Source organism: Elephas maximus, chromosome 11, assembly GCF_024166365.1.
Source record: "Elephas maximus indicus isolate mEleMax1 chromosome 11, mEleMax1 primary haplotype, whole genome shotgun sequence".
Lineage (NCBI taxonomy): Eukaryota > Metazoa > Chordata > Mammalia > Proboscidea > Elephantidae > Elephas > Elephas maximus.
Genome location: NC_064829.1, coordinates 92,083,595 through 92,110,483, shown reverse-complemented (window position 1 = coordinate 92,110,483; position 26,889 = coordinate 92,083,595). Strand labels below are relative to the sequence as shown.

The following is a 26,889-nucleotide window of genomic DNA, read 5'->3' as shown; positions in this document are numbered from 1 at the left end:
TTTAGGTGAAGAGACAAAGGTGAAAGGGGAGTAAGTAGGTCTTGAGAGGACCACTTACTCACCGGTTGGAGAACCTGACTCCGTTGAAAAGACAGCAATGTTCTTAGAAGTCCCTGGGAATCAAAATAGAGTAAATGTGAAGGAATAAGACCATATCTTCTAGCGCAGCCCCTGCTCCAAGCACACACATTTAGGAAGCAGAATTCAATGGCATTTCAGAAGAGCATGAACAATAAATTCAAGATGTTGAGATTTGAACCCCAAATTGATCACTTATTAGATGTGAGGCCTCTGGCAAGTGGTTCAAACATCTATGAGCCCGTTTTCTCTTCTGTCCAATGAAAATAATATTGTTTATAACATAGTTGATGTCCCTAATCTCAGAGCCCACCTCCATCCCATTCCCTATCCTCAAGCCAAGGATTTTCCTGGGAAGAGTCAGGTGGTTTAGTGAGGTGAATTAATAGACTACAGCCTTAGATGATGGGAGACGGAGGCCATCCTCACACTCCTTTCTGCTGACCTAAAAGTGCCAAGTTACTCACTGATTGTGGAGCCTTTTTTCGTAGGTGAGATGATCAGTTTTCTGGAGGTTTCTGGGAATTCTAATCAGGAAGATTATAAGTAATGGAGTAGTTTCCAGTTCTGTTCCACATCCCCTTTATGTGATATCTGGACTCTATGGACCTCTCCCCTTCTCAGGCACACACTGCACAGTGAGGAGAGACAAATTCAAAAGATCCTAGGACTCTCTCCATGGTCTAATAAGAAGTGGATTCATTTACCAGTTGATGGACATTGGCTACTATGAATAATGCTGCCATGAACATTCAGATATACATTTTTGTGTGAACATAGTTTTCATATGCCTAGGAGTGGAATTGCTGGGTTATATAATAACTCTATGTTTAACTTTTTGTTGTTGTTGTGCTTTAAGTGAAAGTTTAGAAATCAAGTCAGTCTCTCATACAAAAATTTATATATACCTTGCTATATACTCCTAGTTGTTCTCCCCCTAATAAGACAGCACACTCCTTCCCTCCATTCTCTTTTGTCGTGTCCATTCGGACAGCTTCTGACCTCCTCTGCCCTCTCATCTCCCCCCCAGACAGGAGCTGCCCACATAGTCTCATGTGTCTACTTGATCCAAGAAACTCACTCCTCATCAGTATCATTTTCTATCCCATAGGAATGATTCCTGTCTTGGGCTAACAGAAGGTCTGGGGACCATGACCTCTGGAGTCCTTCTAGTCTCAGTCAGACCATTAAGTCTGGCCTTTTTACAAGAATTTGGGGTCTGCATCCCACTGCTTTCCTGCACCCTTAGGGGTTCTCTGTTTCGTTCCCTGTCAAGGCAGTCATCGGTTATAGCCAGGCACCATCTAGTTCTTCTCATCTCAGACTAATGTAGTCTCTGGTTTATGTGGCCTTTTCTGTCTCTTGGGCTTATAATTACCCTGTGTCTTTGGTGTTCTTCATTCTCCTTTGCTCCAGGTGGGTTGAGACCAATTGATGCATCTTAGATGGCCACTTGCTAGCATTTAAGACCCCAGATGCCACTCTTCAAAGTGGGGTGCAGAATGTTTTCTTAATAGATTTTATTATGCCATTTGACTTAGATGTCCCCTGAAACCATGGCCCCCAAACCTCTGCCCCTGCTATACTGGCCTCCAAAGCGTTCAGTTTATTCAGGAAACACTTTTGGCTTTTGTTTAGTCCAGCTGTGCTGACCTCTCCTGTATTGTGTGTTGTCTTTCCCTTCACCTAAAATAGTTCTTATCTACTATCTAATTAGTGAAAACCTCTCCCTCCCTCCCTCCCTCCTTCCCCACTCTTATAACCATCAAAGAATATTTTCTTCTCTGTTTAAACTGTTTTTTGAGTCCTTATAATAGTGGTCTCATACAATATTTGTCCTTTTGCACCTGACTAATTTCACTCAGCATAATGCCTTCCAGATTCCTCCGTGTTATGAAATTTTTCACAGATTCATCATTGTTCCTTATTGATGCATAGTATTTCATTGTATGAATACACCATAATTTATTTATCCATTCATCTGTTGATGGGCATCTTGGTTGCTTCCATCTTTTTGCTGTTGTAAACAGCGCTGCAATGAACATGAGTGTGCATATATCTGTTCATGTAAAGGCTCTTATTTCTCTAGGATATATTCCAAGGAGTGGGATTGCTGGATCATATGGTAGTTCTATTTCGAGCTTTTTAAGGAAGCACCAAATCGATTTCCAAAGTGGTTGTACCATTTTACATTCCCACCAGCTGTGTATAAGTGTTCCAGTCTCTCCACAACCTCTCCAACATTTATTATTTTGTGTTTTTTGGATTAATGCCAGCCTTGTTGGAGTGAGATGGAATCTCATTGTAGTCTATGTTTAACTTTTTGAGGAGCTGCTAAACCGTTTTCCAAATTAGCTCTATGAGAGCTCTGACCTCACATCCTTGCCAACACCTGTTATTTGCCCTTTTTCATTATTGTAGTATCCTAGTTGGAACAGTAAATTTTATGGTATGTGAATTATATCTTAATCATGGAGGCTGGCTGGACTCCTGGAATTATTGCCCTGAGATAATCTCTAAGTCTTAAACCAAAAATATTCCCTAAAGTTTTCTTAAAGCCAAACAATAGTTTAACTTAAATAGTAAAAAATGTCTGCCCTGAGCATTATGCTCTTTTAAATACTATCTATATGTGATCAGATTGACAATAGTAACTCAAAAGACTAGATAGGAAGCTTAGGGGGCAGTGTGTTTATGTTAATAGGGGAGGAACAACTCAGAAGGAGGGTGAGGATGACGGTACAACTCGAAGAATGTAATCAATGTCACTAAATTATACATGCAGAAATGGTTGAATTGGTGTATGTTCTGCTGTGTATATTCTCAATAACAAAATAAAATTTAAATATATATATATATATGGAAACAAAAAAGAGGATCATCAGGTCTACATGAGCTCAATAGATGAACAAACTGATACTAGCCAACGAGCATAGGAGGCCCACCTCTTTACTAAGGCCATTTTCTTAACTAGGGGCTTCCCATTGTTTTCACACAGTCATTTAAACAGTTCCTGAACCCCCTCAACCAATAAATTTGTAGTTCCCACTGAAGGTTGGGACCTTCCCTGGGAGCCTTTTTATGGTAGAACCAGCTCAGCAAAACCTAGCCTATCACACCTGTCTGTAGTATAATGAGAGCTTGGAGCTTATTTGTTCTCTGCTACATCTCTTCTTGTGAGTTTCACTAATAAATCTTGCTTTAATTTAGATCTAAACACACCGTGTGGTACATGCATGCCATGTGATACTACTCAGCAATAAAAAGAAATGAACTATTGATAAACGCAACAACTTGGATGGATCTCAAGGGCATTGTGGCTGAGTGAAAAAAGTCAATTCCAGTAAGTTATATACTGTATGATTTCACTTACATAACATTCTGTAAATGACCAAATTATAGACTTGCTGTTACTTGCTGTCAAGTCAATTCTGACTCATGGTGACCCCATGTGTTATAGGGTAACACTAAGTTCCATAAAGTTTTCTTGGTTGTACTCTTTTTTGTCGTTGTTGTTGAAAATAAACACGGCAAAATAGACACGAATTCAAAAGTTTCTACATGTACAATTCAGTGACATTGATTACGTTCTTGAAGTTGTGTAACCATTCTCATCCTCCTTTTCTGAGTTGTTTCTCCCCCATTAACAAAAACTCACTGCCCCCTAAGCTTCCTATCTAAACTTTTAAGTTGCTGTTATCAATTCGATCCCATACAGGTAATACTTAAAAAAGCATAATGCTCAAGGCAGACATTTTTTACTAGTTAAGGTAAACTATCGTTTGGTTTTAAGAAGACTTCAGGGGATATTTTTGGTTTAAGGTTTAAAGATTATCTCAGGACAATAGTTTTAGGGGTTCGTCCAGCCTCCATGGCTCCAGAAATTATGGAGTCCATAAGAATTTGACGTTCTGTTCTGAATTTTCCCTCTTTTGATCAGGATTCTTCTATAAAATCTTTGATCAAAATATTCAACAATGGTCCTTAGCAGTAATCTTTACAGAAGCAGATCACCAGAACTTTCTCCCAAAGAGCCTCCGGGTGAGTTTGAACTGCCAAACTTTAGGTTAACAGCTGATTGCAAAGCACTTGCATCACCCCAGTTCCTTAAATTATAGAGCGGGGCACAAATTAGTTTCCAGAGACTAGAAATGGTGTGGGGAAAGGGGATGAATCTGACTATAAAAAGGTAGCACAAGGGAGATCTCTGCGGTGATGGGATAGTTCTATATCTTGATTGTGGTGGTGGTTACACAAATCTACACATGCAATACATTGATACACAGCTATCCACACTGGTTATACCAATGTCAAATGCCTAGTTTTGATGTTGTATTATAGTTATGCAAGATGCTAAAAAAGGGGGGAAACTACAGAACAACCAAAACACAATGAGAATGCTGACACATTGTGGAAAACATATCTAATGTCACTGAACAACTTGTATAGAAATTGCCAAATGGGAACCTAATCTGTGGTGTAAACTTTCACCAAAAGCACAACAAAAGTTGTTGTTGTTTTTTTTTTAAATGGGTGTACAGTACATGGGATCTCTCTGTCTTTGCAACTTCTTGTGAATCTGTTTTTGTTGTTGTTATTAGTTGCAGTCGAGTTAACCCCAACTCATGGTGACCCCATGTGTGCAGAGAACTGTGCTCCATATGGTTTTCAAGGGTATGACCTTTCAGAATCAGATTGCCAGGCCTGTCTTCCGAGGTGCCTCTGGGTGTGTTTGAACCGCCAACCCTTTGACTAGTAGTTAAGTGTTTGACCGTTTGTGCCACCCAGTTGCCCTGTGAATCTATAATTATTTCAAAATATAAAGTTTTAAAAATCCAACAAGAAGCACACACACACAGTATGATACTGTTTTATGCGTCCCTGCCTCATTTGACATGACACCCTCACATTGCCCTCTACCCCACGTATCTGAAAATTCTTGGTCACTCATGGCCCTTTTTAACATTCCTCTTGTTTCTTGTAACCTAGGACTGCCACTGAGACTCAGAAAATGTTAGAGATGCCACAGTTTAGCAGATTATTTCTTAAAACAAGATTATCATCCAGGACGCCAGAATCAGCTGAGATGCTTTTGAACATGGAGAAATACTGTGTCCCACACAAAACTTAGTGCAGTGGTTCTCACAGTGGGGTCCCCAGGCCAGCAGCATCAGCATTACCTGAGAACTTGTTAGAAATGAAAACTATTGAACCAGAAGAACTAGATGGTGCCCGGCTACCACTACTGACAGTTCTGATCAGGACCACAATAGATGGACCTCGATAGAACGAGATAAAAACGTGGAACAGAACTCAAATTCTTAAAAAGTCCAGACTTACTGACCCAGTTGAGACTAGAGGACTCCCTGAGACTATCACCCTGAGATACTCTAAAACTTGAACTGAAACTAGCCCCTGAGGTCACCTTTTAGCAAAATAACAGATTGACGCACAAAATAAAGGATTACCCACAAATACAGTGCCCCATTAAAAAACCATCTATGTGAGACCAAAAGGCCAACAATTACTCTAAAGCAAAAACAGAAGATAAGACAGCAGGGAAACTAGAGTATTGGAAACAGCAGAACCAGAACACAATTAAAGAGAATGTTGACACACTGTGAAAAACGTAACTAATGTCACTGAAAAATTTATGTAGAAATTGTCAAATGGGAACCTAATTTGCTGTGTAAACTTTTACCAAAAACACAATAAAATTTTTTTTTTAATGAAAATTTTTAGATTCCACCTCAAACGTCCTGAATCAGAAACTCTGGGGGTGGGGCGCGGATGTCTGTACTTTAATAAGCCTTTTGCATGATTCTTATAAGGATCCCACGTGGCACAATGGTTAAGCACTCAGCTGCTAGCTGAAAGGTCAGGGGCTCAAACCCACTAGTGGCTCTGCAGAAGAAACGAGCTGACAATCTCCTTCCGTAAAGATTACAGCCTAAGAAACCCTATGGGGCAGTTCTACTTTGTCCTATTACAGGGTCATTATGAGTCAAAATTGACTCTACTGGCACCTAGCAACAACATGATTCTTATCCACATTAAATTTTGAGAACCACTGAACTATAGAAAAAGGAACCCTGGTGGCACAGTGGTTAAAGCGATCAACTACTATTCGAAAGATCAGCAGTTTGAAGCCACCAGCCACGCCCCCAGAGATAGATGTAGCAGTCTGCTTTTGTAGAGATTTACAGCCTTGGAAACCCTATGGGGTTGCTATGAGTCACAATCGACTTGACAGCAGTGGCGTATAGAATCAGGCTTAGAAATGGAGTACAGGAATCCACAACTTGACAAACTGCTCAGATTATTCTTCTACACTTTAGGTATTATAAACCTATCACAGGATAGAGACAAGGTATAGGTCAGCACATTAATATCTATTATCCTAAGGGAGCCTTGGTGGCATAGCGGTTAAGCACTTTGCTGCTAACCGAAATGTTGGTGGTTCAAACCCACCAGCCATTCACAAAAGAAAGATGTGGCAGTCTGCTTCTGTCTGTAATGGTTGTTGTTGTTGTTAGGTGCCGTCAAGTCGGTTCCAACTCGTAGCCACCCTATGCACAACAGAACGAAACACTGCCCAGTCCTGTGCCATCCTTACAATCGTTATGCTTGAGCTCATTGTTGCAGCCACTGTGTCAGTCCACCTCATTGAAGGTCTTCCTCTTTTCCACTGACCCTGTACTCTACCAAGTATGATGTCCTTCTCTAGAGACTCATCCCTCCTGACAACATGTCCAAAGTATGTAAGATGCAGTCTCGCCATCCTTGCTTCTAAGGACCATTCTGGTTGTACTTCTTCCAAGACAAATTTGTTCGTTCTTTCGGCAGTCCATGGTTTATTCGATATTTTTCGCCAACACCACAATTCAAAGGCGTCAATTCTTCTTTGGCCTTCCTTATTCACTGTCCAGCTTTCACATGCATATAATGTGATTGAAAATACCATGGCTTGGGCCAGGCGCACCTTAGTCTTCAGAGTGACATCTTTGCTCTTCAACACTTTAAAAAGGTCCTTTGCAGCAGATTTACCCAATGCAATGTGTCTTTTGATTTCTTGACTGCTGCTTCCATGGTTGTTGACTATGGATCCAAGTAAAATGAAATCCTTGACAACTTCAATCTTTTCTCCGTTTGTCATGATGTTGCTCATTGGTCCAGTTGTGAGGATTTTTGTTTTCTTTATGTTGAGGTGCAATCCATACTGAAGGCTGTGGTCTTTGATCTTCATTAGTAAGTGCTTCAAGTCCTCTTCAAGCAAGGTTGTGTCATCTGCATAATGCAGGTTGTTAATGAGTCTTCCTCCAATCCTGATGCCCCATTCTTCTTCACATAGTCCAGCTTCTCGGATTATTTGCTCAGCATACAGACTGAATAGGTATGGTGAAAGAATACAACCCTGACGCACACCTTTCCTGACTTTAAACCAGTCAGTATCCCCTTGTTCTGTCTGAACAACTGCCTCTTGATCTATGTAAAGGTTCCTCATGAGCACAATTAAGTGTTCTGGAATTCCCTTTCTTCGCAATATTATCCATAGTTTGTTATGATCCACACAGTCAAATGCCTTTGCATAATCAATAAAACACAGGTAAACATCCTTCTGGTATTCTCTGCTTTCAGCCAGGATCCATCTGACATCAGCACTGTGGGTTGTAATGATTACAGCATTGGAAACCCTAAAGAGCAGTTCTACCCTGTCCTATAGGGTTGCTGTGAGTTGAAATTGACTAGAAGGCAATGAGTTTATTGATTTTTTACTCTTTTTACAGGGAGAAATAAAGAACTTTTTAAATAAAGCAAATTCATGAAAGAACCAAGTGAACTAAATTGAGAGATTTAGACAGAGGGAAGGATGGATTAACGTGCTTCATATTCCAGACACAGGAGAAGCCTACAAAACTTACCTGATACAGATGTAGGTCGCTTTGTGGGTAACCAGCTAGGAGTCACAGAGGTTCCTGAGAAATCATAAAAGGAGAGAAATCTGTGCTTCTGTGTGTGGATCCTGAGCAAATAATAAAACATTTCTGCAACCCGGTTGCCTCACCTCACCTTTATACTCATAGAGAGTGAGTATAAAGAAGCTTACTTCACTGTTTTTTGTGGATATTTAAATATCATTTGAAAAGTCCACATCCCATCTCCTGGCACATTCTGGAGCTAATTAATAATGATGAAACCAATAGCTGTCTTCCCCCCTTTTCCAATCTCAGTTCTATTTCTCCTTCTGGATATCCATAACTATATCTTCATTTTGTCCCTGGGAGCAAAACCAGCTCCTTGTCTCCTGGGGAATCAATGGGGGGACTGGAACTGTGGAATAAGTTGGTGCAAAGGGACAGGTATCACATATGAGGGAATCCCTAAGGAGCAAAACTCATTCCTTTTTCATCTCCCATCACACTGCAAATCTTCTTCCCACCACAATATGTTTACACATACAATTCCACCCATGTGCACACCACCCCAATTCCATCAACCTAGTTAGCGCTTAAAATCCATTGTCATGGAGTCAATTCTGACTGATAGTGACCCTGCAGGACAGAGCAGAACTGCCCCACAGGGTTTCTGAGGCTGTAATCTTCACAGAAGCAGAGCGCCACATCTTTCTCCCATGGAACAGTTCGTGGGTTTGAACCATCAATTTTTGTATTTGCAGCCAAGTATTTCACTACTGCATCACCAGGGCTCGGTTAGCACTTACTGCCCCCTTCAATCCAGATCAAACACTGATTACTCTGAGAAGCCTTCTCAGACTACCTTCCCTTCTAGGTTCTAAAAGCACTGTACTTCTCATAGTGCTTATCAGGGGCACAATTATACATGCGTTGGATGCATCGTTGGTTAAAGCCTGTTTGCTCTACTAATTGTTTTATGTATGTATGTTTATGTGGCTGTCTGTGCGTGTGTAAGGAAAAAACACATTGTTAAAAGGAAGGTTTACTCAATTGTACAATCAGCCCCCAGTGATCATTGGCCAAAGCGTCACCTGAAAAAAACCAAACCTGTTGTCATTGAGTCAATTTTGACTCATAGTAACCCTACAGGACAGAGTAGAACTGCCTCATAAGGTTTCCAAGGAGTGCCTGATGGATTCAAACTGCTGACCTTTTGGTTAGCAGCTGTAGCTTTTAGCCACTGCACGGCCCTTTAGATATGCTGGATTAAAGAAGCAATAAGTGAACAGGAACTCAAAAAAGGTAAATCTATTGAGACAGAAATAAGATCAGAGGTTTTCTGAGTCTCATCTGATGGAAATGGAGAATGATTGCAAATGGGTATGAGGAATCTTTTGGGGGGTGATTGAAATGTTCTAAAATTGGATTGTGGTGATGGTTGTACAACTCTGTAAAGTTACTGAAAATTGCTGAATTGTATACTTAAAACAGGTGAATTTTATGGTATGTAAATAATACCTTCGTAAAGCTGTTAAGAAATAAAGGTCCCTGAATCAAATGATTCATACATTTATCAAATATTTACTAAGCACCAACAATAGCCCAGAAACTGCTGTTAATACTGAGGTACAGCAATAAAGAAATCTGATGAAAATGTCTTCTGCCTTTCTGGAGCTTACATTCCAGAAAGAACAGGTAGATAATAAACACCACAAATCAGTATAGTGTATATGACATCAGTGTAATGGAGAAAAATTAAACAGAGATGACTAGTGTGTGTTAGAGTGGCAAGAAGGTGACTTTTGATGGAAGACCTGAAGGAGCTGATGGAATGAGCCATGAGAATACCTAGGAGCAGAGCCTCCTAGCAAGGGAAAGTCTCTGGAGCAGTAGTAAGCCTGAATATTCAAATAAAGTCAAGAAGCGTAGCATCTATAAAGCAGAGTGAATGAGGAGAGCAGTAGACAGGTGATCAGAAAGGTAGAGATGGGAAATAAGATTGCACAGAAACTTAGAGGTTTTGGAAAGGAGTGTGACAGGAGCCACTGGCCAACTCTGACCAAAGGTATGAAATAATCTGACATAAGTTTTTAAAGGAACCTCCGGCTGCAGCTTTGAAAACAGTCTAAATGTGTCAAAGATGGACACACAGAAACCAGCATGGAAACTACTAAACCCATCCAGTTAATAGATGGTGGACTCTGTCCTATAGGGTCGCTATGAGTCGGAATCAACTCGGCGGCACTGGGTTTTCGTAGTAGAGCAATGGAGATGTTGAGAAATTGTGAGGTTATGGATAAGACTTGAAGATGTGATTGGGAGCATGAGTTGGGGAATAAGACCAAGTTTTTTTTTTTTTTTAACCCTCTGAGAATTGTAGAAGATATGCATACGGTGTGCCTTTTGAAAGAAACACCCTTTAAGAATGGAAAATTGACAGCTTCGAGCATTGTGCTCTTTAAAAGAATTATGTATGTGAGATCAAATTGACAACAGCAACTCGAAAGTTTGGATGGAAATCTTAGGAAACCGTGAGGTTAAGATAATGGTGGTGGCATAATTTTGGAAAAAGATAGTGAGAATGGTAGCACAACTTGAAGAATGTAATCAACGTCACTGAATTTTACAGGTAGAAACTGTTGAAATGGTGTATACTTTCACCAAATTAAAAAAATTTTTTAAACAAACAACAACAACAACAACAAAATGGGAGACTGTTCCATGCTGCAACATGAAAGAAGCTCAAAAACATTATGCTGAGTGAAAGAAGGTAGATGCAAAAGTCCAAATATTGTATGATTTCCTTTATATAAAATGTCCAGAAAAGGCAAATCTATATATAGAGAAAGTAGATCAGTGGTTGCCTGGAGCTGAGAGTGGGAATAGGAAGTGGCTACAAATGGACACAAGAGATCTTTTTGGGTTAACAGAAATAGGCTAAGCTAAAATTAGATTGTGGTGATGATTGCACAACTCTTTAAAGTTTCTTAAAAGCATTGAATTAGACACTTAAAATGGGTGAACTTTAAGGTACATAAATTATACCTCAATAAAACTATCAACAACAACAAAAGAATGGGACACAACTTTTAGTCAATAATGACCTCTCTAGCTAAATTTGAATGAAATATTTTACCCTGTAGTCACTTCTAACCCATTGATGACTAGGAAGATAAAAATTCCTTCCATTACTAAGAGAATTATTACTTTTCTCTCTATTGAGATATTTCAAATAATCTGGTTGCTTCAAATACTAGTGAATGTATATAAATCATAGAACAAAGGCTGGCATGTAGCATCAATCCGAAAAAAAAAAAAAAAAAAACCTGTTGCCATCAAGGCAATTTCGACTCATAGCAGCCCTATAGGACAGAGCAGAACTGCCACATAGGCTTTCCCAGGAGCGGCTGGTGGATTCGAACTGCCGACCTTTTGATTAGTAGCTGAGCTCTTTACCACTGTGCCACCAGGACTCCATAGCATCAACAACCGTCTTTAAATTGCATCTGTTGATATAAAGGATTTAGCAGCAAGATTTTTCACAAAGATCCGTGTACTTAATTCATTAAGAATAAGAAAATCTGAACATTTGACAGTGGTATAAGGAGAGTCATTTCGAAGTGTTCTTCCTACAACAGTGGTATAATTTGGTCAAGTAATTTCTGTGAGTTTTTTTTTTGTTGTTGTTACTGTTCGCTTGTTTGTTTTTTGAAACCCCAACAAGACATAATGCTTTACTCATGGTATTAAGGTTTTTTTTCTTAGTGTATATGTCCTGTGGTAGACAGAGAAATGCCCTCCTATAAAAACGTTCACATCCTAACCACTGAATTCTGTGAATAAAAATACGGTACCTTATATGGGAAAGAGGACTTGCAAGATGTGATTCAGTTAAGGGCCTTGAGAAGGGGAGATAATCCTGGATTATCCAAGCGGGCCCAATGTACTAAGTTTCTTTAGAAGATGGAGGCAGGAATGCCAGACTCAGAAAGAGATGTGAAGATGCTTCTTTTTTGACTTTCAAGTTGGAAGAAGGTACTATGAGCCAAGGAATGCAGGTGGCCACCAGAAGCTGGAAAAGGTAAGAAATGGATTCTCTCCTACATCCTGTAGGAGGAGCACAGCCCTGCCAACACCTTGATTTTAGCCTAGTAAGACCCATGTCAAGGGCCTTGGTGGCACAGTGGTTAAGTGCTTGGCTGCTAATTGCGAGGTCTTCAACTTGAACCCACAACCTGCTCCGCATGAAGATGTGCCAGTCAGTTTCTGAAAAGATTACAGCCTACGAAACCCTATGGGGCAGCTCTACTCTGTCCTATAGGATCACTATGAGAATCAACCCGAAGGCAATGGGTTTGGGCAGGTTTTTAAGACCCATGTCAGACTTCTAATTTCAGAACTGTAGGATGTTAAGTTTGTATTGTTTTAAGCCCCTAAACCAAAACCAAACCTGTTGCTGTTGAGTCAATTCCAACTCATAGCAACCCTATAGGACAGAGTAGAACTGTCCCATAGGGTTTCCAAGGAGCAGTTGGTGAACTCGGACTGCCAACCTTTTGGTTAGCAGATGAGCTCTTAACCACAGCGCCACCAGGGCTCCTAAGTTTATGGTAATTTGTTACAGCAGCAATGTTGTTGTTGCTAGTTGCCGTCGAGTCAACTCCGACTCATGGTGACCCCATGTGTGCAGAGTAGAACTTTGCTCCATAGGGTTTTCAAGGCTGTGACCTTTCAGAAGAATATCATCAGGCCTGTATTCCAAAGCACCTCTGGGTGGGTTTGAACCGTCCACCTTTTGGCAAGCAGTCAAGTGCTTGACTTTTTACATCACCCAGTGAGTCCCCTATAGCAGCAACAGAGAACAAACACATTCTCCAGATCTTCCCCTGCCCTACCACTTTCCCTCCCTTTAGAATTGCCATCAGGGCTTGTGAAGGTTGAAGAGAAAAGGTTTGGTCAGCATCCCCTCACCTGTGACCACGAGCACCAGGGGGTCACTGGGATGTGACCACAAGTATGGAAATGAACTGGAAAAACTGTAGCACCGGTAGGTCCCACTGTGGGCAGCAGTCACAGTGATGATGGGGAATTCGGCCTGGTACCACCTCTCAGGGCTCTTGGAGGGCCCAGGGTCTCCTTCCTTGTACAGAGCAAAGCGGTCAAAGCCAAATTGGGTCCGACACCATAGGGTCACATCCCCTCCTTGGGACACTGATGAGCTGGGCAAGGCTGACAGTGAGGGCTTGGAGAAACCTCCTAGAATAGAATTCTGATGTTAAAGGGAAGTGTCCAGTGTCTTGGCTGTGGAGGTGTGTAGGTCCCCCCACCTTCTTAAGAGCTGGGGAACTTTCTGGCTGTATCCTGTTATGGGATGAATTGTGTCCCCCCCCAAAATATGTTGAAGTTCTAAGCCCTATACCCGTGAGCATGACCTTGTTTGAAAATGTTGTTAGTTGCTGTCAACCCAATTCCAACTCATGGTGACCCTATATGTGCAGAGAAGAACTGTTCCATAGGGTTTTCAAGGCTGTGACCTTTCAGGAGCAGATTGCCAGGTCTGTCTTCCAAGGCACCTTTGGGTTTGAACTGCCAACCTCTTTGGTGTGTGTGTGTGTGCACTTTAGGTGAAAGTTTACAGCTCAAGTTAGTTTCTCATACAAAAATTTATACACACATTGTTATGTGACCCTAGTTGCTATCCCTGTAATGTGACCGAACATTCCTCCTTTCCACCCCAGATTTCCCATGTCCATTCAACCAGTTTCTATCCCTTTCTGCCTTCTTATCTCTCCTCTGGACAGGAGCTGCCCATTTAATCTCATGTACCTACTGGAACTGAGAAGCACACTCTTCTTCAGTGCCATTTTATGTCTTACAGTACAGTCTATTCTGAACTGCCAGCCTTTTGGGTTATAGTCAAGTGCTTAACCATTTGTACCACCCAGAAACTCCTTGTTTGGAAATAGGGTCTATGAAGATGTTATCTGTTCACATGAGGTCATACTGGAGTTGGGTGGGTCCTAATCCATTGGGATTGTTGTCCTTATAAAAGAGGAGAAGAGACACAGAGACATAGAGGGAAGGTGCCATATGACAATAGACTTATGCTGCAGCTGCAAACCAAGGAAAGCCTGGGGCTACCAAAAGCTGAAAGAGACAAGGAAGGATCTTCCCCTAGAGCCTTCCGAGAGAACTTGGTCCTGCAGACATTCTGAATCTGTACTTCTAGCCTCCAGAACTGTGAGAGAATAAATTGTTTTTGTTTAAAGACATCCACTTTGTGGTACTTTGTTATAGCAGCCCCAGGAAGCTAGGTACAGGTGGTAAGAGAAATATTCATTGAGAAGGTAGCATTTGAGTTAGTCCCCCAAGGAAGTAGGCAGGCTGGAATGTTCTAGAAGCAGCAAGGAGGCCAGTGTGGCTAGAGTGGATGATGGAGAGGCAGTGTGGTAGGAGATGAGAGCTGGGAGGTGGCACACATGGGGTCTGGTGGATCATTGTAAGGCCAGGGCCCTGATTAGAGTGAGATAAGTGAGGCACTTGCCTTGAGCACAAAATTTAAGGGAATGCCCCAAAACACAGTAATTAAGGTAAGTATTTTAAAGCAATTTTTTAAATTGAAAATTAATGCAAACAAATTCACAATGAACAAAATATCAAAATTTTAAATAAAGACAGAGTTTGTGTTACTTAGGACGCAATGCTTTATTCATGGTATTAAGAACTTTTTTAGTATATATCCCCTCTGGCAGACAAAAAGAGGGCTCCACCGAAGATGTTCACATTCTAATCACCAAACTCTAATCCTACCATGTTGTACCAAGCCTGCTGAACCCTGAGGCAAAAAAAAAAAAAAAAACATAGGCCCCTCTATTCATGTTGTTATGTTGCTGTTTTTTAATGGTTAATTTTTCCCACTATATTTAACACAGTGGAAAAAAAAATTGAAAAGTAGGCATATTAAAACTCACACCATTATTTTAAGTTTAAATATTCTATTTATACATATACAGACACACAGTTTATTATAGTGTTACTGTCCTGGCTTTAATGGAAACAAACTAATCAACAATATTTTAAAAATCTATTTCTGGAAAATAATTAACCATTTTTAAAACACATGAAAATTATGGATAGAAGGTATACATTGTTCATTTTGCCTCAGGCTCTGATATGGTTGGGCACGGTCCTGTCTGATCCTGTCTTTATTTAAAATTGTGGTATTTTGTTCACATTGAAAAGGTCACATAGTATATGATTCTATGTGTATGAAATATCCAGAATAGATAAATCAATAGAGATAGGAAGCAGATTGGTGGATGTCAGGGGCTGGGGGGAGGGAAGATTGGGGAGTGGCAGCTAATGGGTATGGGTCTCGTTAAAACTAAACCCATTGCCATCGTGTTGATTCTAACTCATAGCAACCCTATAGGACAGAGTAGAACTGTCCCATAGAGTTTCCAAGGAGCGTCTGGTGGATTTAGCAGCAGTAGCTCTTAACCACCATGCCACCAGAGTTTCCTGAGGCCTCCTTAGGGGTGATGAAAATGTTTTGAAACTAGATAGAGGTAGTGATTGCATAACCTTGTGAATGTACTAAGTAACACTGAATTGTTCCATTTAAAATGTTTACTTTTATGTTATGTGAATTTCACTTCAATAAATATCAACTATCTTGTATTAAATATCAACTATCTTGATTACTAAGTTTTTTGGCAGAATGCTTCTTAGAAGTGAGGATGGCAAGATTTGAGCTTGCTTACTATGGATGTATCATCAGGAAAGACCAATCACTAGAAAAGAACATGATGTCTCTCTGGTAAAGTAGTTGTTGATTGTTGCCATCGAGTTGGCTATGACTCATGGCAACCTTATGGGTAACAACAAAACACTGCCTTGTCCTGTGCCATCCTCACAATCGTTGCTATATTTGAGCTCGTCGTTGCAGCCAGAGTGTCAATCCATCTCATTGAGGGTCTCCCTCTTTACCAAACACGATGGTCAGCAAAAATGAGGGAGACCCTCAATGAGATGGATTGACACAAAAGCTGTAACAGTGGACTCAAACATACCAACAATTCATGAAGATGGCGTAGGACTGGGCAATGTTTCGTTCCCTTAAACATAAGGTTGCCATGAGTCAGAGCTGACTGGATGGCAACTAACAACAACAACAACACTTTTTTTGGTGCCCCCTTAAATTTTGCACCCAAGGCAAGTCCCTCTTTTGCCTCTCCCTAACCCCCTGTGGGGCTTTAGATTTACCATCACCTACATCCCCATTTTCACCCTCTTGGAGCCCAGAGCTGACCACTGTGTAGTACTGAGGCTACATGTGCAGCTTCACCCATCCCCAGTTACCAATAGCAACCAGATCCAACAGGTCACTGGATGGAGACCACACAGTCCCGTTCTGATAGGTGCAGCGGTACTGTCCAGCGAAACTCTCCCTCATGACCGGAATGGAAAGGACTGCCCGATCCTCATACTTCCCAGATGACAGTTTTTCCAGCCGGTACAAGTCTACGCCTGGAGGCCCCCGGCATTGGACGATCACCGACTTCCCCAGAGGTACCAGGGCACTGGGGGAGGCCTGGAGGGAGGGCTTGGGGAGAGGGGCTGGAAGGGAAGCAGAGCTAGAAGTCAGGGCCCTCCCAGACTCTTGCTTCCGAACAGACTCCCCTCCTGGGGCCCTGAAACACCCTCCCACACTCTCTCTGGCTGAACCCAGAGGAAGGCTCTGGGGACTTAGGGAGGACTCACCCTTCTGCGCTTGTATCACCTTCCCCAGGCACAGCCCTAAGGCAAGAATAAAGAATGTTGAAATTGTAAATGTTCTGTTACATATATATGCTTACCACAATTTAAAAAAATGTTGTTAATTAAAAAAAAAGAAAACTGGTGCCCCATCAACACTTCCTATTTGTCAGACATGGTGATGTGGCATTTGCGTATATTATCCCTCTTTTGTCATAATTATTTTTTAAAAGTCCTACATACACATAATTTAAGTGAAAGAAGCCAGATACAAAAGGCCCCATGTCGTATGATTCCATTTATAAAGAATAGCCAGAGCTGGTAAATCCATACAGACCTAGATTAGTGGTCACCTAGGAAATGGTAAGGTCACTAGGTGGTGCAAACAGTTTGTGCTACACTACTAACCTAAAGGCTGGCGGTTCCAACTGTAATAGATGAACCGTGATAGAATGGAAGAAAAACGTGGAACAGAAACGCAAATTAAAAAAAAAAAAAAAGACCTACTGGATTGGTTGAGACCGGAGGGCTCCTGGAGACTATTGCCCTGAGATAAGATTCAAACCTTGAACCGAAAGTAACCCCTTGTAGCTAAATAACAAATTGGCTCAAAAAATAATGAATATCACCTGTAAGTACTGTGCTGTTTTAAAAATCATCTATGTCAGACCAAACCGCCAACAATTATTTTACAACAAAGAGGAGAATGTAAGAGAGCAGGGAAACTAGATTAATGGAAATGGAACAACCAAAAAGAAATAATGAGAACACATTGTGAAGAATGTAACCAATGTCATTGAACAACTTGTATAGAAATTGTTGAATGGGAACCTAAACTGCTGTGTAAACCTTCACAGAAAACACAATAAAATATTACTTAAAAAAAAAAAAAAATTACAGCCAAGAAAACCCTATGGAGCAGTTCTACTCTGGGGTCTACTCATGGGGTCACCATAAGTCAGAATTGACTGGAAGGCAACTAACAACAGTAGGGGATGCGAAGGAAGGGGAAAGGGGAGTGATTGTGTAATGGGTGTGAAGTTTCCTTTGGTGGTGATGAAAATGTTCCGGAACTAGATAGTATAGTGGTGATGGTTGCATGACATTGCGAATGTCCTAAATGTCATTAATGGTGAATTTTATATTATGCGTATTTTACTACATTAAAAAAAAAAAAAAACTCAAATAGGGGTTCCTTGACCCACCCTGCCCAACTTCCTTCTGTGCCCCTCCTCTGATGCACACACTTTTGACGATTTTAGATATTCCTTCTGGCATTTTTATATCTCCATACCAAAAACCAAACCAAATCCATAGCCGTCTAGTCAATTTTGACACACAGAGACCCTAAAGGACAGAGTAGAACTGCCTTATAAGGTTTCCAATGAGTGGCTGGTGGATTTGAACTGCAAACCTTTTGGTTAACAGTTGAGCTCTTTAACCACTGCACCACCAGGGCCCCTATGTTTCCATAGTTCTACAAAAAATATGTGTGGATACATCCATTTGTTAATTTATTCATTTCAGACATTGTTTATGGACTTCCCCGAGTGGAGCTGATGATTCAGTCTTTACACTGCCATTCTCTCTTTTCATTCTTTCAATTTCCTAATATACAAAATAGACAATAGCATATTGTGTGTTGTTGTAATTTTCTTTACTTCTTTTTTAAATTGTGGTACCAGGGTGAAAATATACATAAATAACAAAACATATGCTATCTCAACAATTTCTACATGTACAATTCAGTAACACTGATTACCTTCTTCGAATTGTGCCACCATTCTCACTATCCTTTTCCAAATCATTCAACCACCATTAACATAAACTCAGTGTATCCTAATCGAAAACTCCTTCTTCCCCCTCCATCCCTTTCCTGGTAACCACTAATAATCTTCGGTTTCTATATATTGGTTTACTTCACATAAGTAAGATCATACAGTGTTTGTCCTTTTGCAACTGATTTATTTTTCTCAGCATGATGTTTTCAAGGTTCATCTATGTTGTGGTATGCATCGGTATTATTGCATGTGTAATAAATACGTCGTTTTTGTCTGCAATCAAGTTGATTTCAAATCACAGTGAACTTGTAGGGCAGAGTAGAACTGAATCTTAGTGTTTCCTAAACTGTAATCTTTATGGGGAAACTCTGGTGGCATAGTGGTTAGGAGCTACAGCTGCTAACCAAATCCACCAAGTGCTCCTTGGAAACCCTGTGGGGCAGTTCTGCTCTGTCCTATAGGGTCGCTATGAGTCAGAATCAACTTAAAGGTAAAAGGTAATCTTTATAGGAGGAGCAGATCACCAGATCTTTTCTTCCAAGCAGCCACTGGTGGGTTCGAACCACTGACTTTTCGGTTGGAAGCCAAGTGCCTAACCATTGTGCCATCATTGGGCCCCAAAATTTATAAAGAAAATATATGGTCAGGTCAGTGGAAAGTAAATACTTTTCAGTAGCCTATATGGTCACAAAAATTACGCCAATAAAGACAGCAAAATCTACCCTCAACTGATCATAAATGAACTGAGAAAATCCCCCAATGACCACAGGAAGTCAATTATCAGACCTAACTCTGCTGCACAATTTAAAAAATAATAACAATAACTTCCTCTTTGAAGAGTGGCAGAATGGATAAAAACACAATCTGCCCATACGCTGCTTACAAGAGACAAACCTTAGACTTAAAGACACAAGCAAAGTAAAACTCAAAGGGTGGAAGAAATACGTCATGCAAACAACAATCAAAAAAAGAGCAGAAGTGGAAATATTAATTTGGGACAAAATAGACTTTAAAGTTAAATCCACCACTAAAGGATAAGGAAGAACACTGTATAATGATTAAAGGGTCAGTATACCAGGAGGATATAACCATAAAAAATATTTATGTATCCAATGAGAGGGCTTCAAGATACACAAAACAGACTTTAACAGCATTGAAAATTAGGTCACAAAGCAAGACTTAACAGGATCCAAAGCATCAAAATGTTACAAAGCATCTTCTCTGACCCTAAAGCTATAAAAGTAGAAATCGATACCAGAAAAAGCAGGGAAAAGAAATCAAACACATGGAAACTGAGCAACACCTTGCTCAAAAACTACTGAGTTATAGAAGAAATCAAGAAATTCATAGAATGCAATGAGAAAGAAAACACTTCCTACCAGAACCTATGGGACACAGCTAAAGCAGTGCTTAGAGGTCAATTTATAGCAATAAAGGCACACACCCAAAAAGAAGAAAGGGCCAAAATCAAAGAACTATCTCTACAACTTCAACACATAGAAAGAGAAAAACAAAAGAAACCCTCGGGCACCAGAAGAAAGCAAATAATGAAAATTAAAGCAGAATTAAATGAAATAAAGAACAGAAAAACAATTGAAAGAGTTAACAAGACCAAAAGCTTGTTCTTTGAAAAGATCAACAAAATCGATAAACCACTGGCCAAAGAAAAACAGGAGAAGAAGTAAATAACCCAAATAAGAAATGAAATGGCTGATATCACAACAGACCCAACTGAAATTAAAAGAATCATATCAGATTACTATGAAAAATTGTACTCTAACAAATTTGAAAACCTAGAGGAAACGGAAAAATTTCTAGAAACACACTACCTACCTAAACTAACACAGAGGTAGAACAACTAAATAAACCCATAACAAAAGAAGAAATTGAAAAGGTAATTTAAAAACTCCCAACAAAAAAAAAGCCCTGGTCCTGATGCCTTTACTGGAGAATTCTACCAAACTTCCAGAGAAGAGTTAACACCACTATTGCTAAACATACTTCATAGCATAGAAAAGGATGGAACACTCCCAAAATCATTCTATGAAGCCAGCATATCTCTGATACCAAAACCAGGTAAAGACACCACAAAAAAAGAAAATTACCGACCTATATCCCTCATGAACTTAGATGCAAAAATTCTCAACAAAATTGTAGCCAATAGAATTCAACAACATATCAAAAAAATAAGTCACCATGACCAAGTGGGATTCATACCAGTTATGCAGGGATGGTTTAACATTAGAAAAACAATCAATGTAATCCATCATATAAATAAAACAAAAGACAAGAACCGCATGATATTATCAATTGATGCAGGAAGCCTTTGACAAAGCCCAACACGCATTTGTGATAAAAACTCTCAGCAAAATACGAATAGAAGGGAAATGCCTTAACATAATAAAGGGCATCTAAAAAAAAAAATTTTTTTTTTTTTAATACAAAGCCAACAGCCAACATCATCCTAAATGGAGAGAGTCTGAAAGCATTCCCCTTGAGAACAGGAACCAGACAAGAATGCCCTTTATCACTGCTCTTATTCAACAATGTGCTGGAGGTCCTAGTCAGAGCCATTAAAAATCAAAACCAAACCCAGTGCCATCGAGTCGATTCCAACTCGTAGCGACCCTATAGGACAGAGTAGTACTGCCCGATAGAGTTTCCAAGCAGCGCCTAGCAGATTTAAACTGCCGACCCTTTCATTAGCAGCTGTAGCACTTAACCACTATGCCACCAGGGTTTCCAGTCAGAGCAATTTTGTTAGATAAATAAAGGGCATCCAGATTGGTAAGGAAGAAGTAAAAGTATCTCTATTTGCAGATGACATGATCTTATACAAAGAAAACCCTAAAGAACCCACAAGAAAACTACTGAAACTAATAGAAGACTTCAGCAGAGTATCAAGATACAAGATAAACATACAAAAATCAGTTGGATTCATCTACACCAACAAAGAGAATTTCAAAAAGGAAATCACTAAAAAAAATACCATTTACAATAGCCCACATGAAGATAAAATACTTAGGAATAAATCTTACCAGAGATGTAAAAGACTTATACAAAGAAAACTACAAGACACTACTGCAAGAAACCAAAAGAGACCTACATAAGTGGAAAAACATACCTTGCTCATGGATAGGAAGACTCAACATTGTGAAAATGTCTATTCTACCCAAAGCAATCTATAGATACAATGCAATCCTGATCCAAATTCCAATGGCATTTTTTAATGAGATGAAGAAACAAATCACCAACTTCATATGGAAAGGGGAGAGGCCCCAGAGAAGTAAAGCATTACTGAAAAAGAAGAACAAAGTGGGAGGCCTCACACTACCTGTTTTTAGAACTTACACCGCCACAGTAGTCAAAACAGCCTGGTATTGGTACAACAACAGATACATAGCCCAAAGGAACAGAATTGAGAATCCAGACATAAATCCATCCACATACAAGCAGCTGATATTTGACAAAGGTCCAAAGTCTGTTAAATGGGGAAAAGACAGTCTGTTTAACAAATGGTGCTGGCATAACTGGATATCCACCTGCAAAAAAATGAAACAAGGCCCATACCTAACACCATCCACAAAAACTAACTGAAAATGGATCAAAGACCTAAATATAAAATCTAAAATGATAAAGATCATGGAAGAAAAAATAGGGACAACACTAGGAGCCCTAATACATGGCATAAACAGTATACAAAACATTACTAACAATGCACAAACACCAGAAGGAAATTAGATAACTGGGAGCTCCTAAAAATCAAACACTTATGCTCATCTAAAGACTTCACCAAAAGAGTAAAAAGATTACCTACAGACTCAGAAAAAGTTTTTGTCTATGACAAATCTGATCAGCATCTCATCTCTAAAATCTATATGATACTGCAAAAACTCAACAACAAAAAGGCAAATAACCCAATTTAAAAATGGGCAAAGGATATGAACAGGCACTTCAACAAAGACAATTTGGGCAGCTGACAGATACGTGAGGAAATGCTCACGATCATTAGCCATTAGAGAAATGCAAAGCAAAACTACCTTGAGATACCATCTCACCCCAACAAGGCTGGCATTAATCCAAAAAACACAAAATAATAAATGTTGGAGAGGTTGTGGAGAGACTGGAACACTTAATACACTGCTGGTGGGAATGTAAAATGGTACCACTTTGGAAATTGATTTGGTGCTTCATTAAAAAGCTAGAAATAGAACTACCATATGATCCAGCAATACTATTGCTTGGAATATATCCTAGAGAAATAAGAGCCGCGACACAAATAGATATATGCACACATCCGTGTTCATTGCAGCACTGTTTACAATAGCAAAAAGATGGAAGCAATGAAGGGGCCCATCAACAGATGAATCGATAAATAAATTATGGTATGTTCACGTGATGAAATACAATGCAACAATTAAGAACAATGATGCATCCGTGAAACATCTCATAACATGGAGGAATCTGGAAGGCATTATGCTGAGTGAAATTAATCAGTTGCAAAAGGACAAATATTGTATGAGACCACTATTATAAGAACTGAAGAAAAAGTTTATATTATATATTGAAGAAAATATTCTTTGATGGTTATGAGGATGAGGACAGAGGGAGAGGGGTATTCACTAATTAGATAGTAAAACCCACCCAGTGCCATCGAGTCAATTCCGACTCATAGCGACCCTATAGGACAGAGTAGAACTGCCCCATTGAGTTTCCAAGGAGCGCCTGGTGGATTCGAATTGCCGACCTTTTGGTTAGGGTTTCCGATTAGATAGTAGACAAGTAATACTATTTGTCTACTAATTAGATAGTAGACAAGTAATATTTTAGGTGAAGGGAAAGACAGCACACAATACAAGTGAGGTCAGCACAACTGGACCAAACCAAAAGTTAAGAAGTTTCCTGAATACAACCAAATGCTTCCAAGGCCAGAGTAGCAGGGACGGGGGTCTGGGAACTACGGTTTCAGAGGACATCTAGGTCAATTGGCATAACAAAATATATTAAGAAAACATTCTGTATGCTACTTTGGTGAGTGGCATCTGGGGTCTTAAATGCTAGCAAGCGGCCATCTAAGATGCCATCAATTGGTCTCAATCCACCTGGAGCAAGGAAGAATGAAGAACACCAAAGACGTAGGTAAATATGAGCCCAAGAGACAGAAAGGGCCACATGAACTAGAGACTCCATCAGCCTGAGATGGGAAGAATTAGATGGTGCCCGGCTACCACTGATGACTGCCCTGACAGGGAACACAACAGAGAATCCCTGATCGAGCAGGAGAACAGTGGGATGCAGACCTCAAATTCTCATAAAAAGACTAGACTTAATGGTCTGACTGATATTGGAGCGACCCCGGACCCTCCATTAGCCCAAGTCTGGAACCATTCTCGAAGCCAACTCTTCAGACAGGGATTGGACTGGACTGTAGGACAGAAAATGATACTGGTGAGGAGTGAACTTCTTGGCTCAAGTAGACATGTAAGACTATGTGGGCAGCTTCTGCCTGGAGGTGAGATGAGAAGGCAGAGGGGGACAGGAGCTGGTTGAATGGACACGGGGAATACAGGGTAGAGAGGAGGAATGTGCCATCACATTAGGGGGAGAGTAGCTAAAAAAGTTACATAAACCAAAAAACTCATTGCCATCGAGTCGATTCCAACTCATAGCGCCCCTATAGGACAGAGTAGAGCTGCCCCGTAGAGTTTCCAAGGAGCACCTGGTGGATTCGAACTGCTGATCTTTTGGTTAGCAGCCATAGCACTTAACCACTACGTCACCAGGGTTTCCAGGGTTACATAGCAAGGTGTATATAAGTTTTTTGTATGAGAGACTGACTTGAATTGTAAACTTTCAATTAAAACACAATTTAAACAAAAAAAAAACTTCCTCTTTGAGAAGGGGGCTTTGTCCAGGATGAGGTCTCTTGCATTATATCATAAGTCAAGATATCTCAGGGTGTGTTACTCACAGGTTTCCTACTGTTTTATACTTTTTTTGTTAAATCAATATTCTGTGATTACATTGTTATGACTATGCAAATATCGTTCACATCTGAGCATTATAACGCTGTGCTTATATATTTTTCCTATGTGTTTTCCCTGGAATCAATAGGAGCCCTGGTGGCACTTGGTTAAGAGTTTGGCTGCTAACCAAAAGGTCAGCAGTTCAAATCCACCAGCCACTCCTTGGAAACCCTATGGAGTTTTACTGTCTGCTCTCTCCTGAAGAGTTGGTATGAGTCAGAATCAACTCGACGGCAACGAGTGTGGTTTTTTTGTTTTAATTGATGAATGCCTGGTTTATTTCCATCTGTATAGTTTTCCTTTGTGGTTTTTTTTTAGTTTTCCTTGAACTTATTGTTAATTCTTTCCACAATTTTCAATAGCTTTTCCACGAAATTGTGGAAGCTAAGACATCTTTTTTGCCTTTCTCCTGAGTTGATAGTATTTTCTATTTCAATCTTACTAGAATTGTCAAATTTTGCAAATAAAAATGCCAGCTTTCCAGTTAATTTTTATTTCAGATAAACAACAACAATTTTTAGTATAAATATGTCCCATGAAATAGTTGGGATATACTTACACAAAAAATTATTTGTTGTTTATCTGAAATTAAAATTTAACTGAATCCTCTGTGGATATGTGGTAACCCTAATTTTTGCACACAGAGACACACACACATGAAGATAAAGATTATTATCGTTCTATTATAAACCTAACAATTCTCATGCAACCCTCTAAAAAAAACATGACTGGAAATAACCCAAGAGCCATTTTGAACACTTTCTGCATATGGACTCTGAATCCTCGTCATAATTTATTGGGTCACCCAAAGCCAGTGCCGTCGAGTCGATTCTGACTCATAGTATCTACTGGGTAGGTACCATTATTAGTACCATTTTCTATACCAAGCTATTAAAACACCGAAAGCATTAGTATCTTGTCCAACATCCTGCAGTTGGAAGGAGCTCAATTCAAACATGGGCAGCATATTTTAGCGGTAAAGAACATGGATTTGGTACCAAAATTTCTTAGTTTGAATCCAATCCCTAGCTGTGTGGCCTTGAACAAGTTACTTACTTTACCCTTCTTGGCCTCAGTTTCCTCATGTGTGAAATGGGGATAATAGACCCTACCTCACAGGGCTGTCATGGGGATTAAATGCATTAGTATCTGTTAAGAAAAAAAAAAAAAAAGAAGAATACGTGACCCATCATCCAACACCAAAACCAAACCCCGTGCCATCGAGTTGACTCTGACTCATGACAACCGTATGTGTCACAGACAGAGTACAGCTGCTCCACAGGGTTCTCTTGGTTGTATTCTCTATGGAAGCAGATCACCAGGACTTTCTTCCATGGAGTCACTCCGTGGGTTCGAACCACCAACCTTTATGTTAGCAGCCAATCACAAACCACTTGCACTACCCAGGCTTCTTGGCCCATGCATAGTAAGCTCGTGTTGACTGATTAATTGATTGATCGATTAATTAGAGTCTGCCCTATTAACTCCAGTGACACAACTGCTTCCTTCCTGCTTAGCCTGCTGGAACCCTATCCCTTCAGCAGTAAAGTTCTTCTGAAAACATAAACAACGTCTACAACACACCTGGCACAAAGCCTGATAAAGATCAGGCAGTAAAAAATACATCCAATCCCTCCTTGTGACAGATTATTATTTGCTCCCTTGCTATTATAAGGAACATTGGCAAATTAAACCTACAGTCTAGCCCTGATCTCATAGTCATATGCATACATATATATCTATAAAAGCAACCATGGTATAATGGAATAACATTGCAGCCCAAACAAGGAGACCTGTGTTCGTTTCCTGACTCAACCATGAATAAACTAATATAATTTAGACAAAACACATAATCTCCCTGGATCCAAGTTTTCCCACCCAACCAATGAAGGGGCTCTCATAGGTCCCCTTTTGTCCTGGAATTTTAGGAGTCTTCATCTGGTGGCCCTGTGCCTATCCCCTCCGCTTCTCCCAGATCCACCCTGAGGACTCACCAAGGCAGAAGAGGGCGGACAGGAATGGAGACATGGTTCCTCAGTCCCGTCCTGAGTTCTGTGGCCCCGGGAAGGAGGTGGTGGGGGCCTAGAGCAGAGACAGGATGTGTTGAAGATGAAGGATATGCTCCTCCCTCCCCTCCATCAGCCCTGGCTTTTCCTAGTTCAGGCTAATCAAGCTGGACCATTTCCTCGGTAGAATGACTCGCACACAAGCCCGAAGGAGTCTCACTTAACTCCTTTCACCAGCCTGGAGTCACACCATTCATTTCTCATTGAGAGACATTGCCCATGTTCTGATATTTCCATAAACTCCCTGACATCACCTGTTCTTCTA

At 40.3% G+C, this 26,889-nt stretch overlaps 2 protein-coding genes across 2 annotated transcripts in view; one reads left to right on the top strand and one right to left on the bottom strand.

Annotated features, from left to right (window-relative positions):
• Window positions 1-3,352, top strand: part of NLRP2 (NLR family pyrin domain containing 2) — a 31,676-nt gene extending 28,324 nt beyond the window's left edge. The window contains exon 13 of the mRNA XM_049900880.1: window positions 3,289-3,352. The gene's annotated coding sequence lies outside the window, so the exon portion shown is untranslated. The remainder of the gene's footprint in view (window positions 1-3,288) is intronic.
• Window positions 1-26,623, bottom strand: part of GP6 (glycoprotein VI platelet) — a 29,320-nt gene extending 2,697 nt beyond the window's left edge. The window contains exons 1-6 of the mRNA XM_049900883.1: window positions 26,553-26,623; window positions 16,758-16,793; window positions 16,356-16,613; window positions 12,966-13,250; window positions 8,001-8,054; window positions 63-113 (exon numbers count right to left, since the gene is read on the bottom strand). Coding sequence (XP_049756840.1) covers window positions 63-113; window positions 8,001-8,054; window positions 12,966-13,250; window positions 16,356-16,613; window positions 16,758-16,793; window positions 26,553-26,586 — 718 coding nt within the window. The 5' untranslated portion in view covers window positions 26,587-26,623. The remainder of the gene's footprint in view (window positions 1-62; window positions 114-8,000; window positions 8,055-12,965; window positions 13,251-16,355; window positions 16,614-16,757; window positions 16,794-26,552) is intronic.
• Window positions 26,624-26,889: the final 266 nt, after the last annotated feature.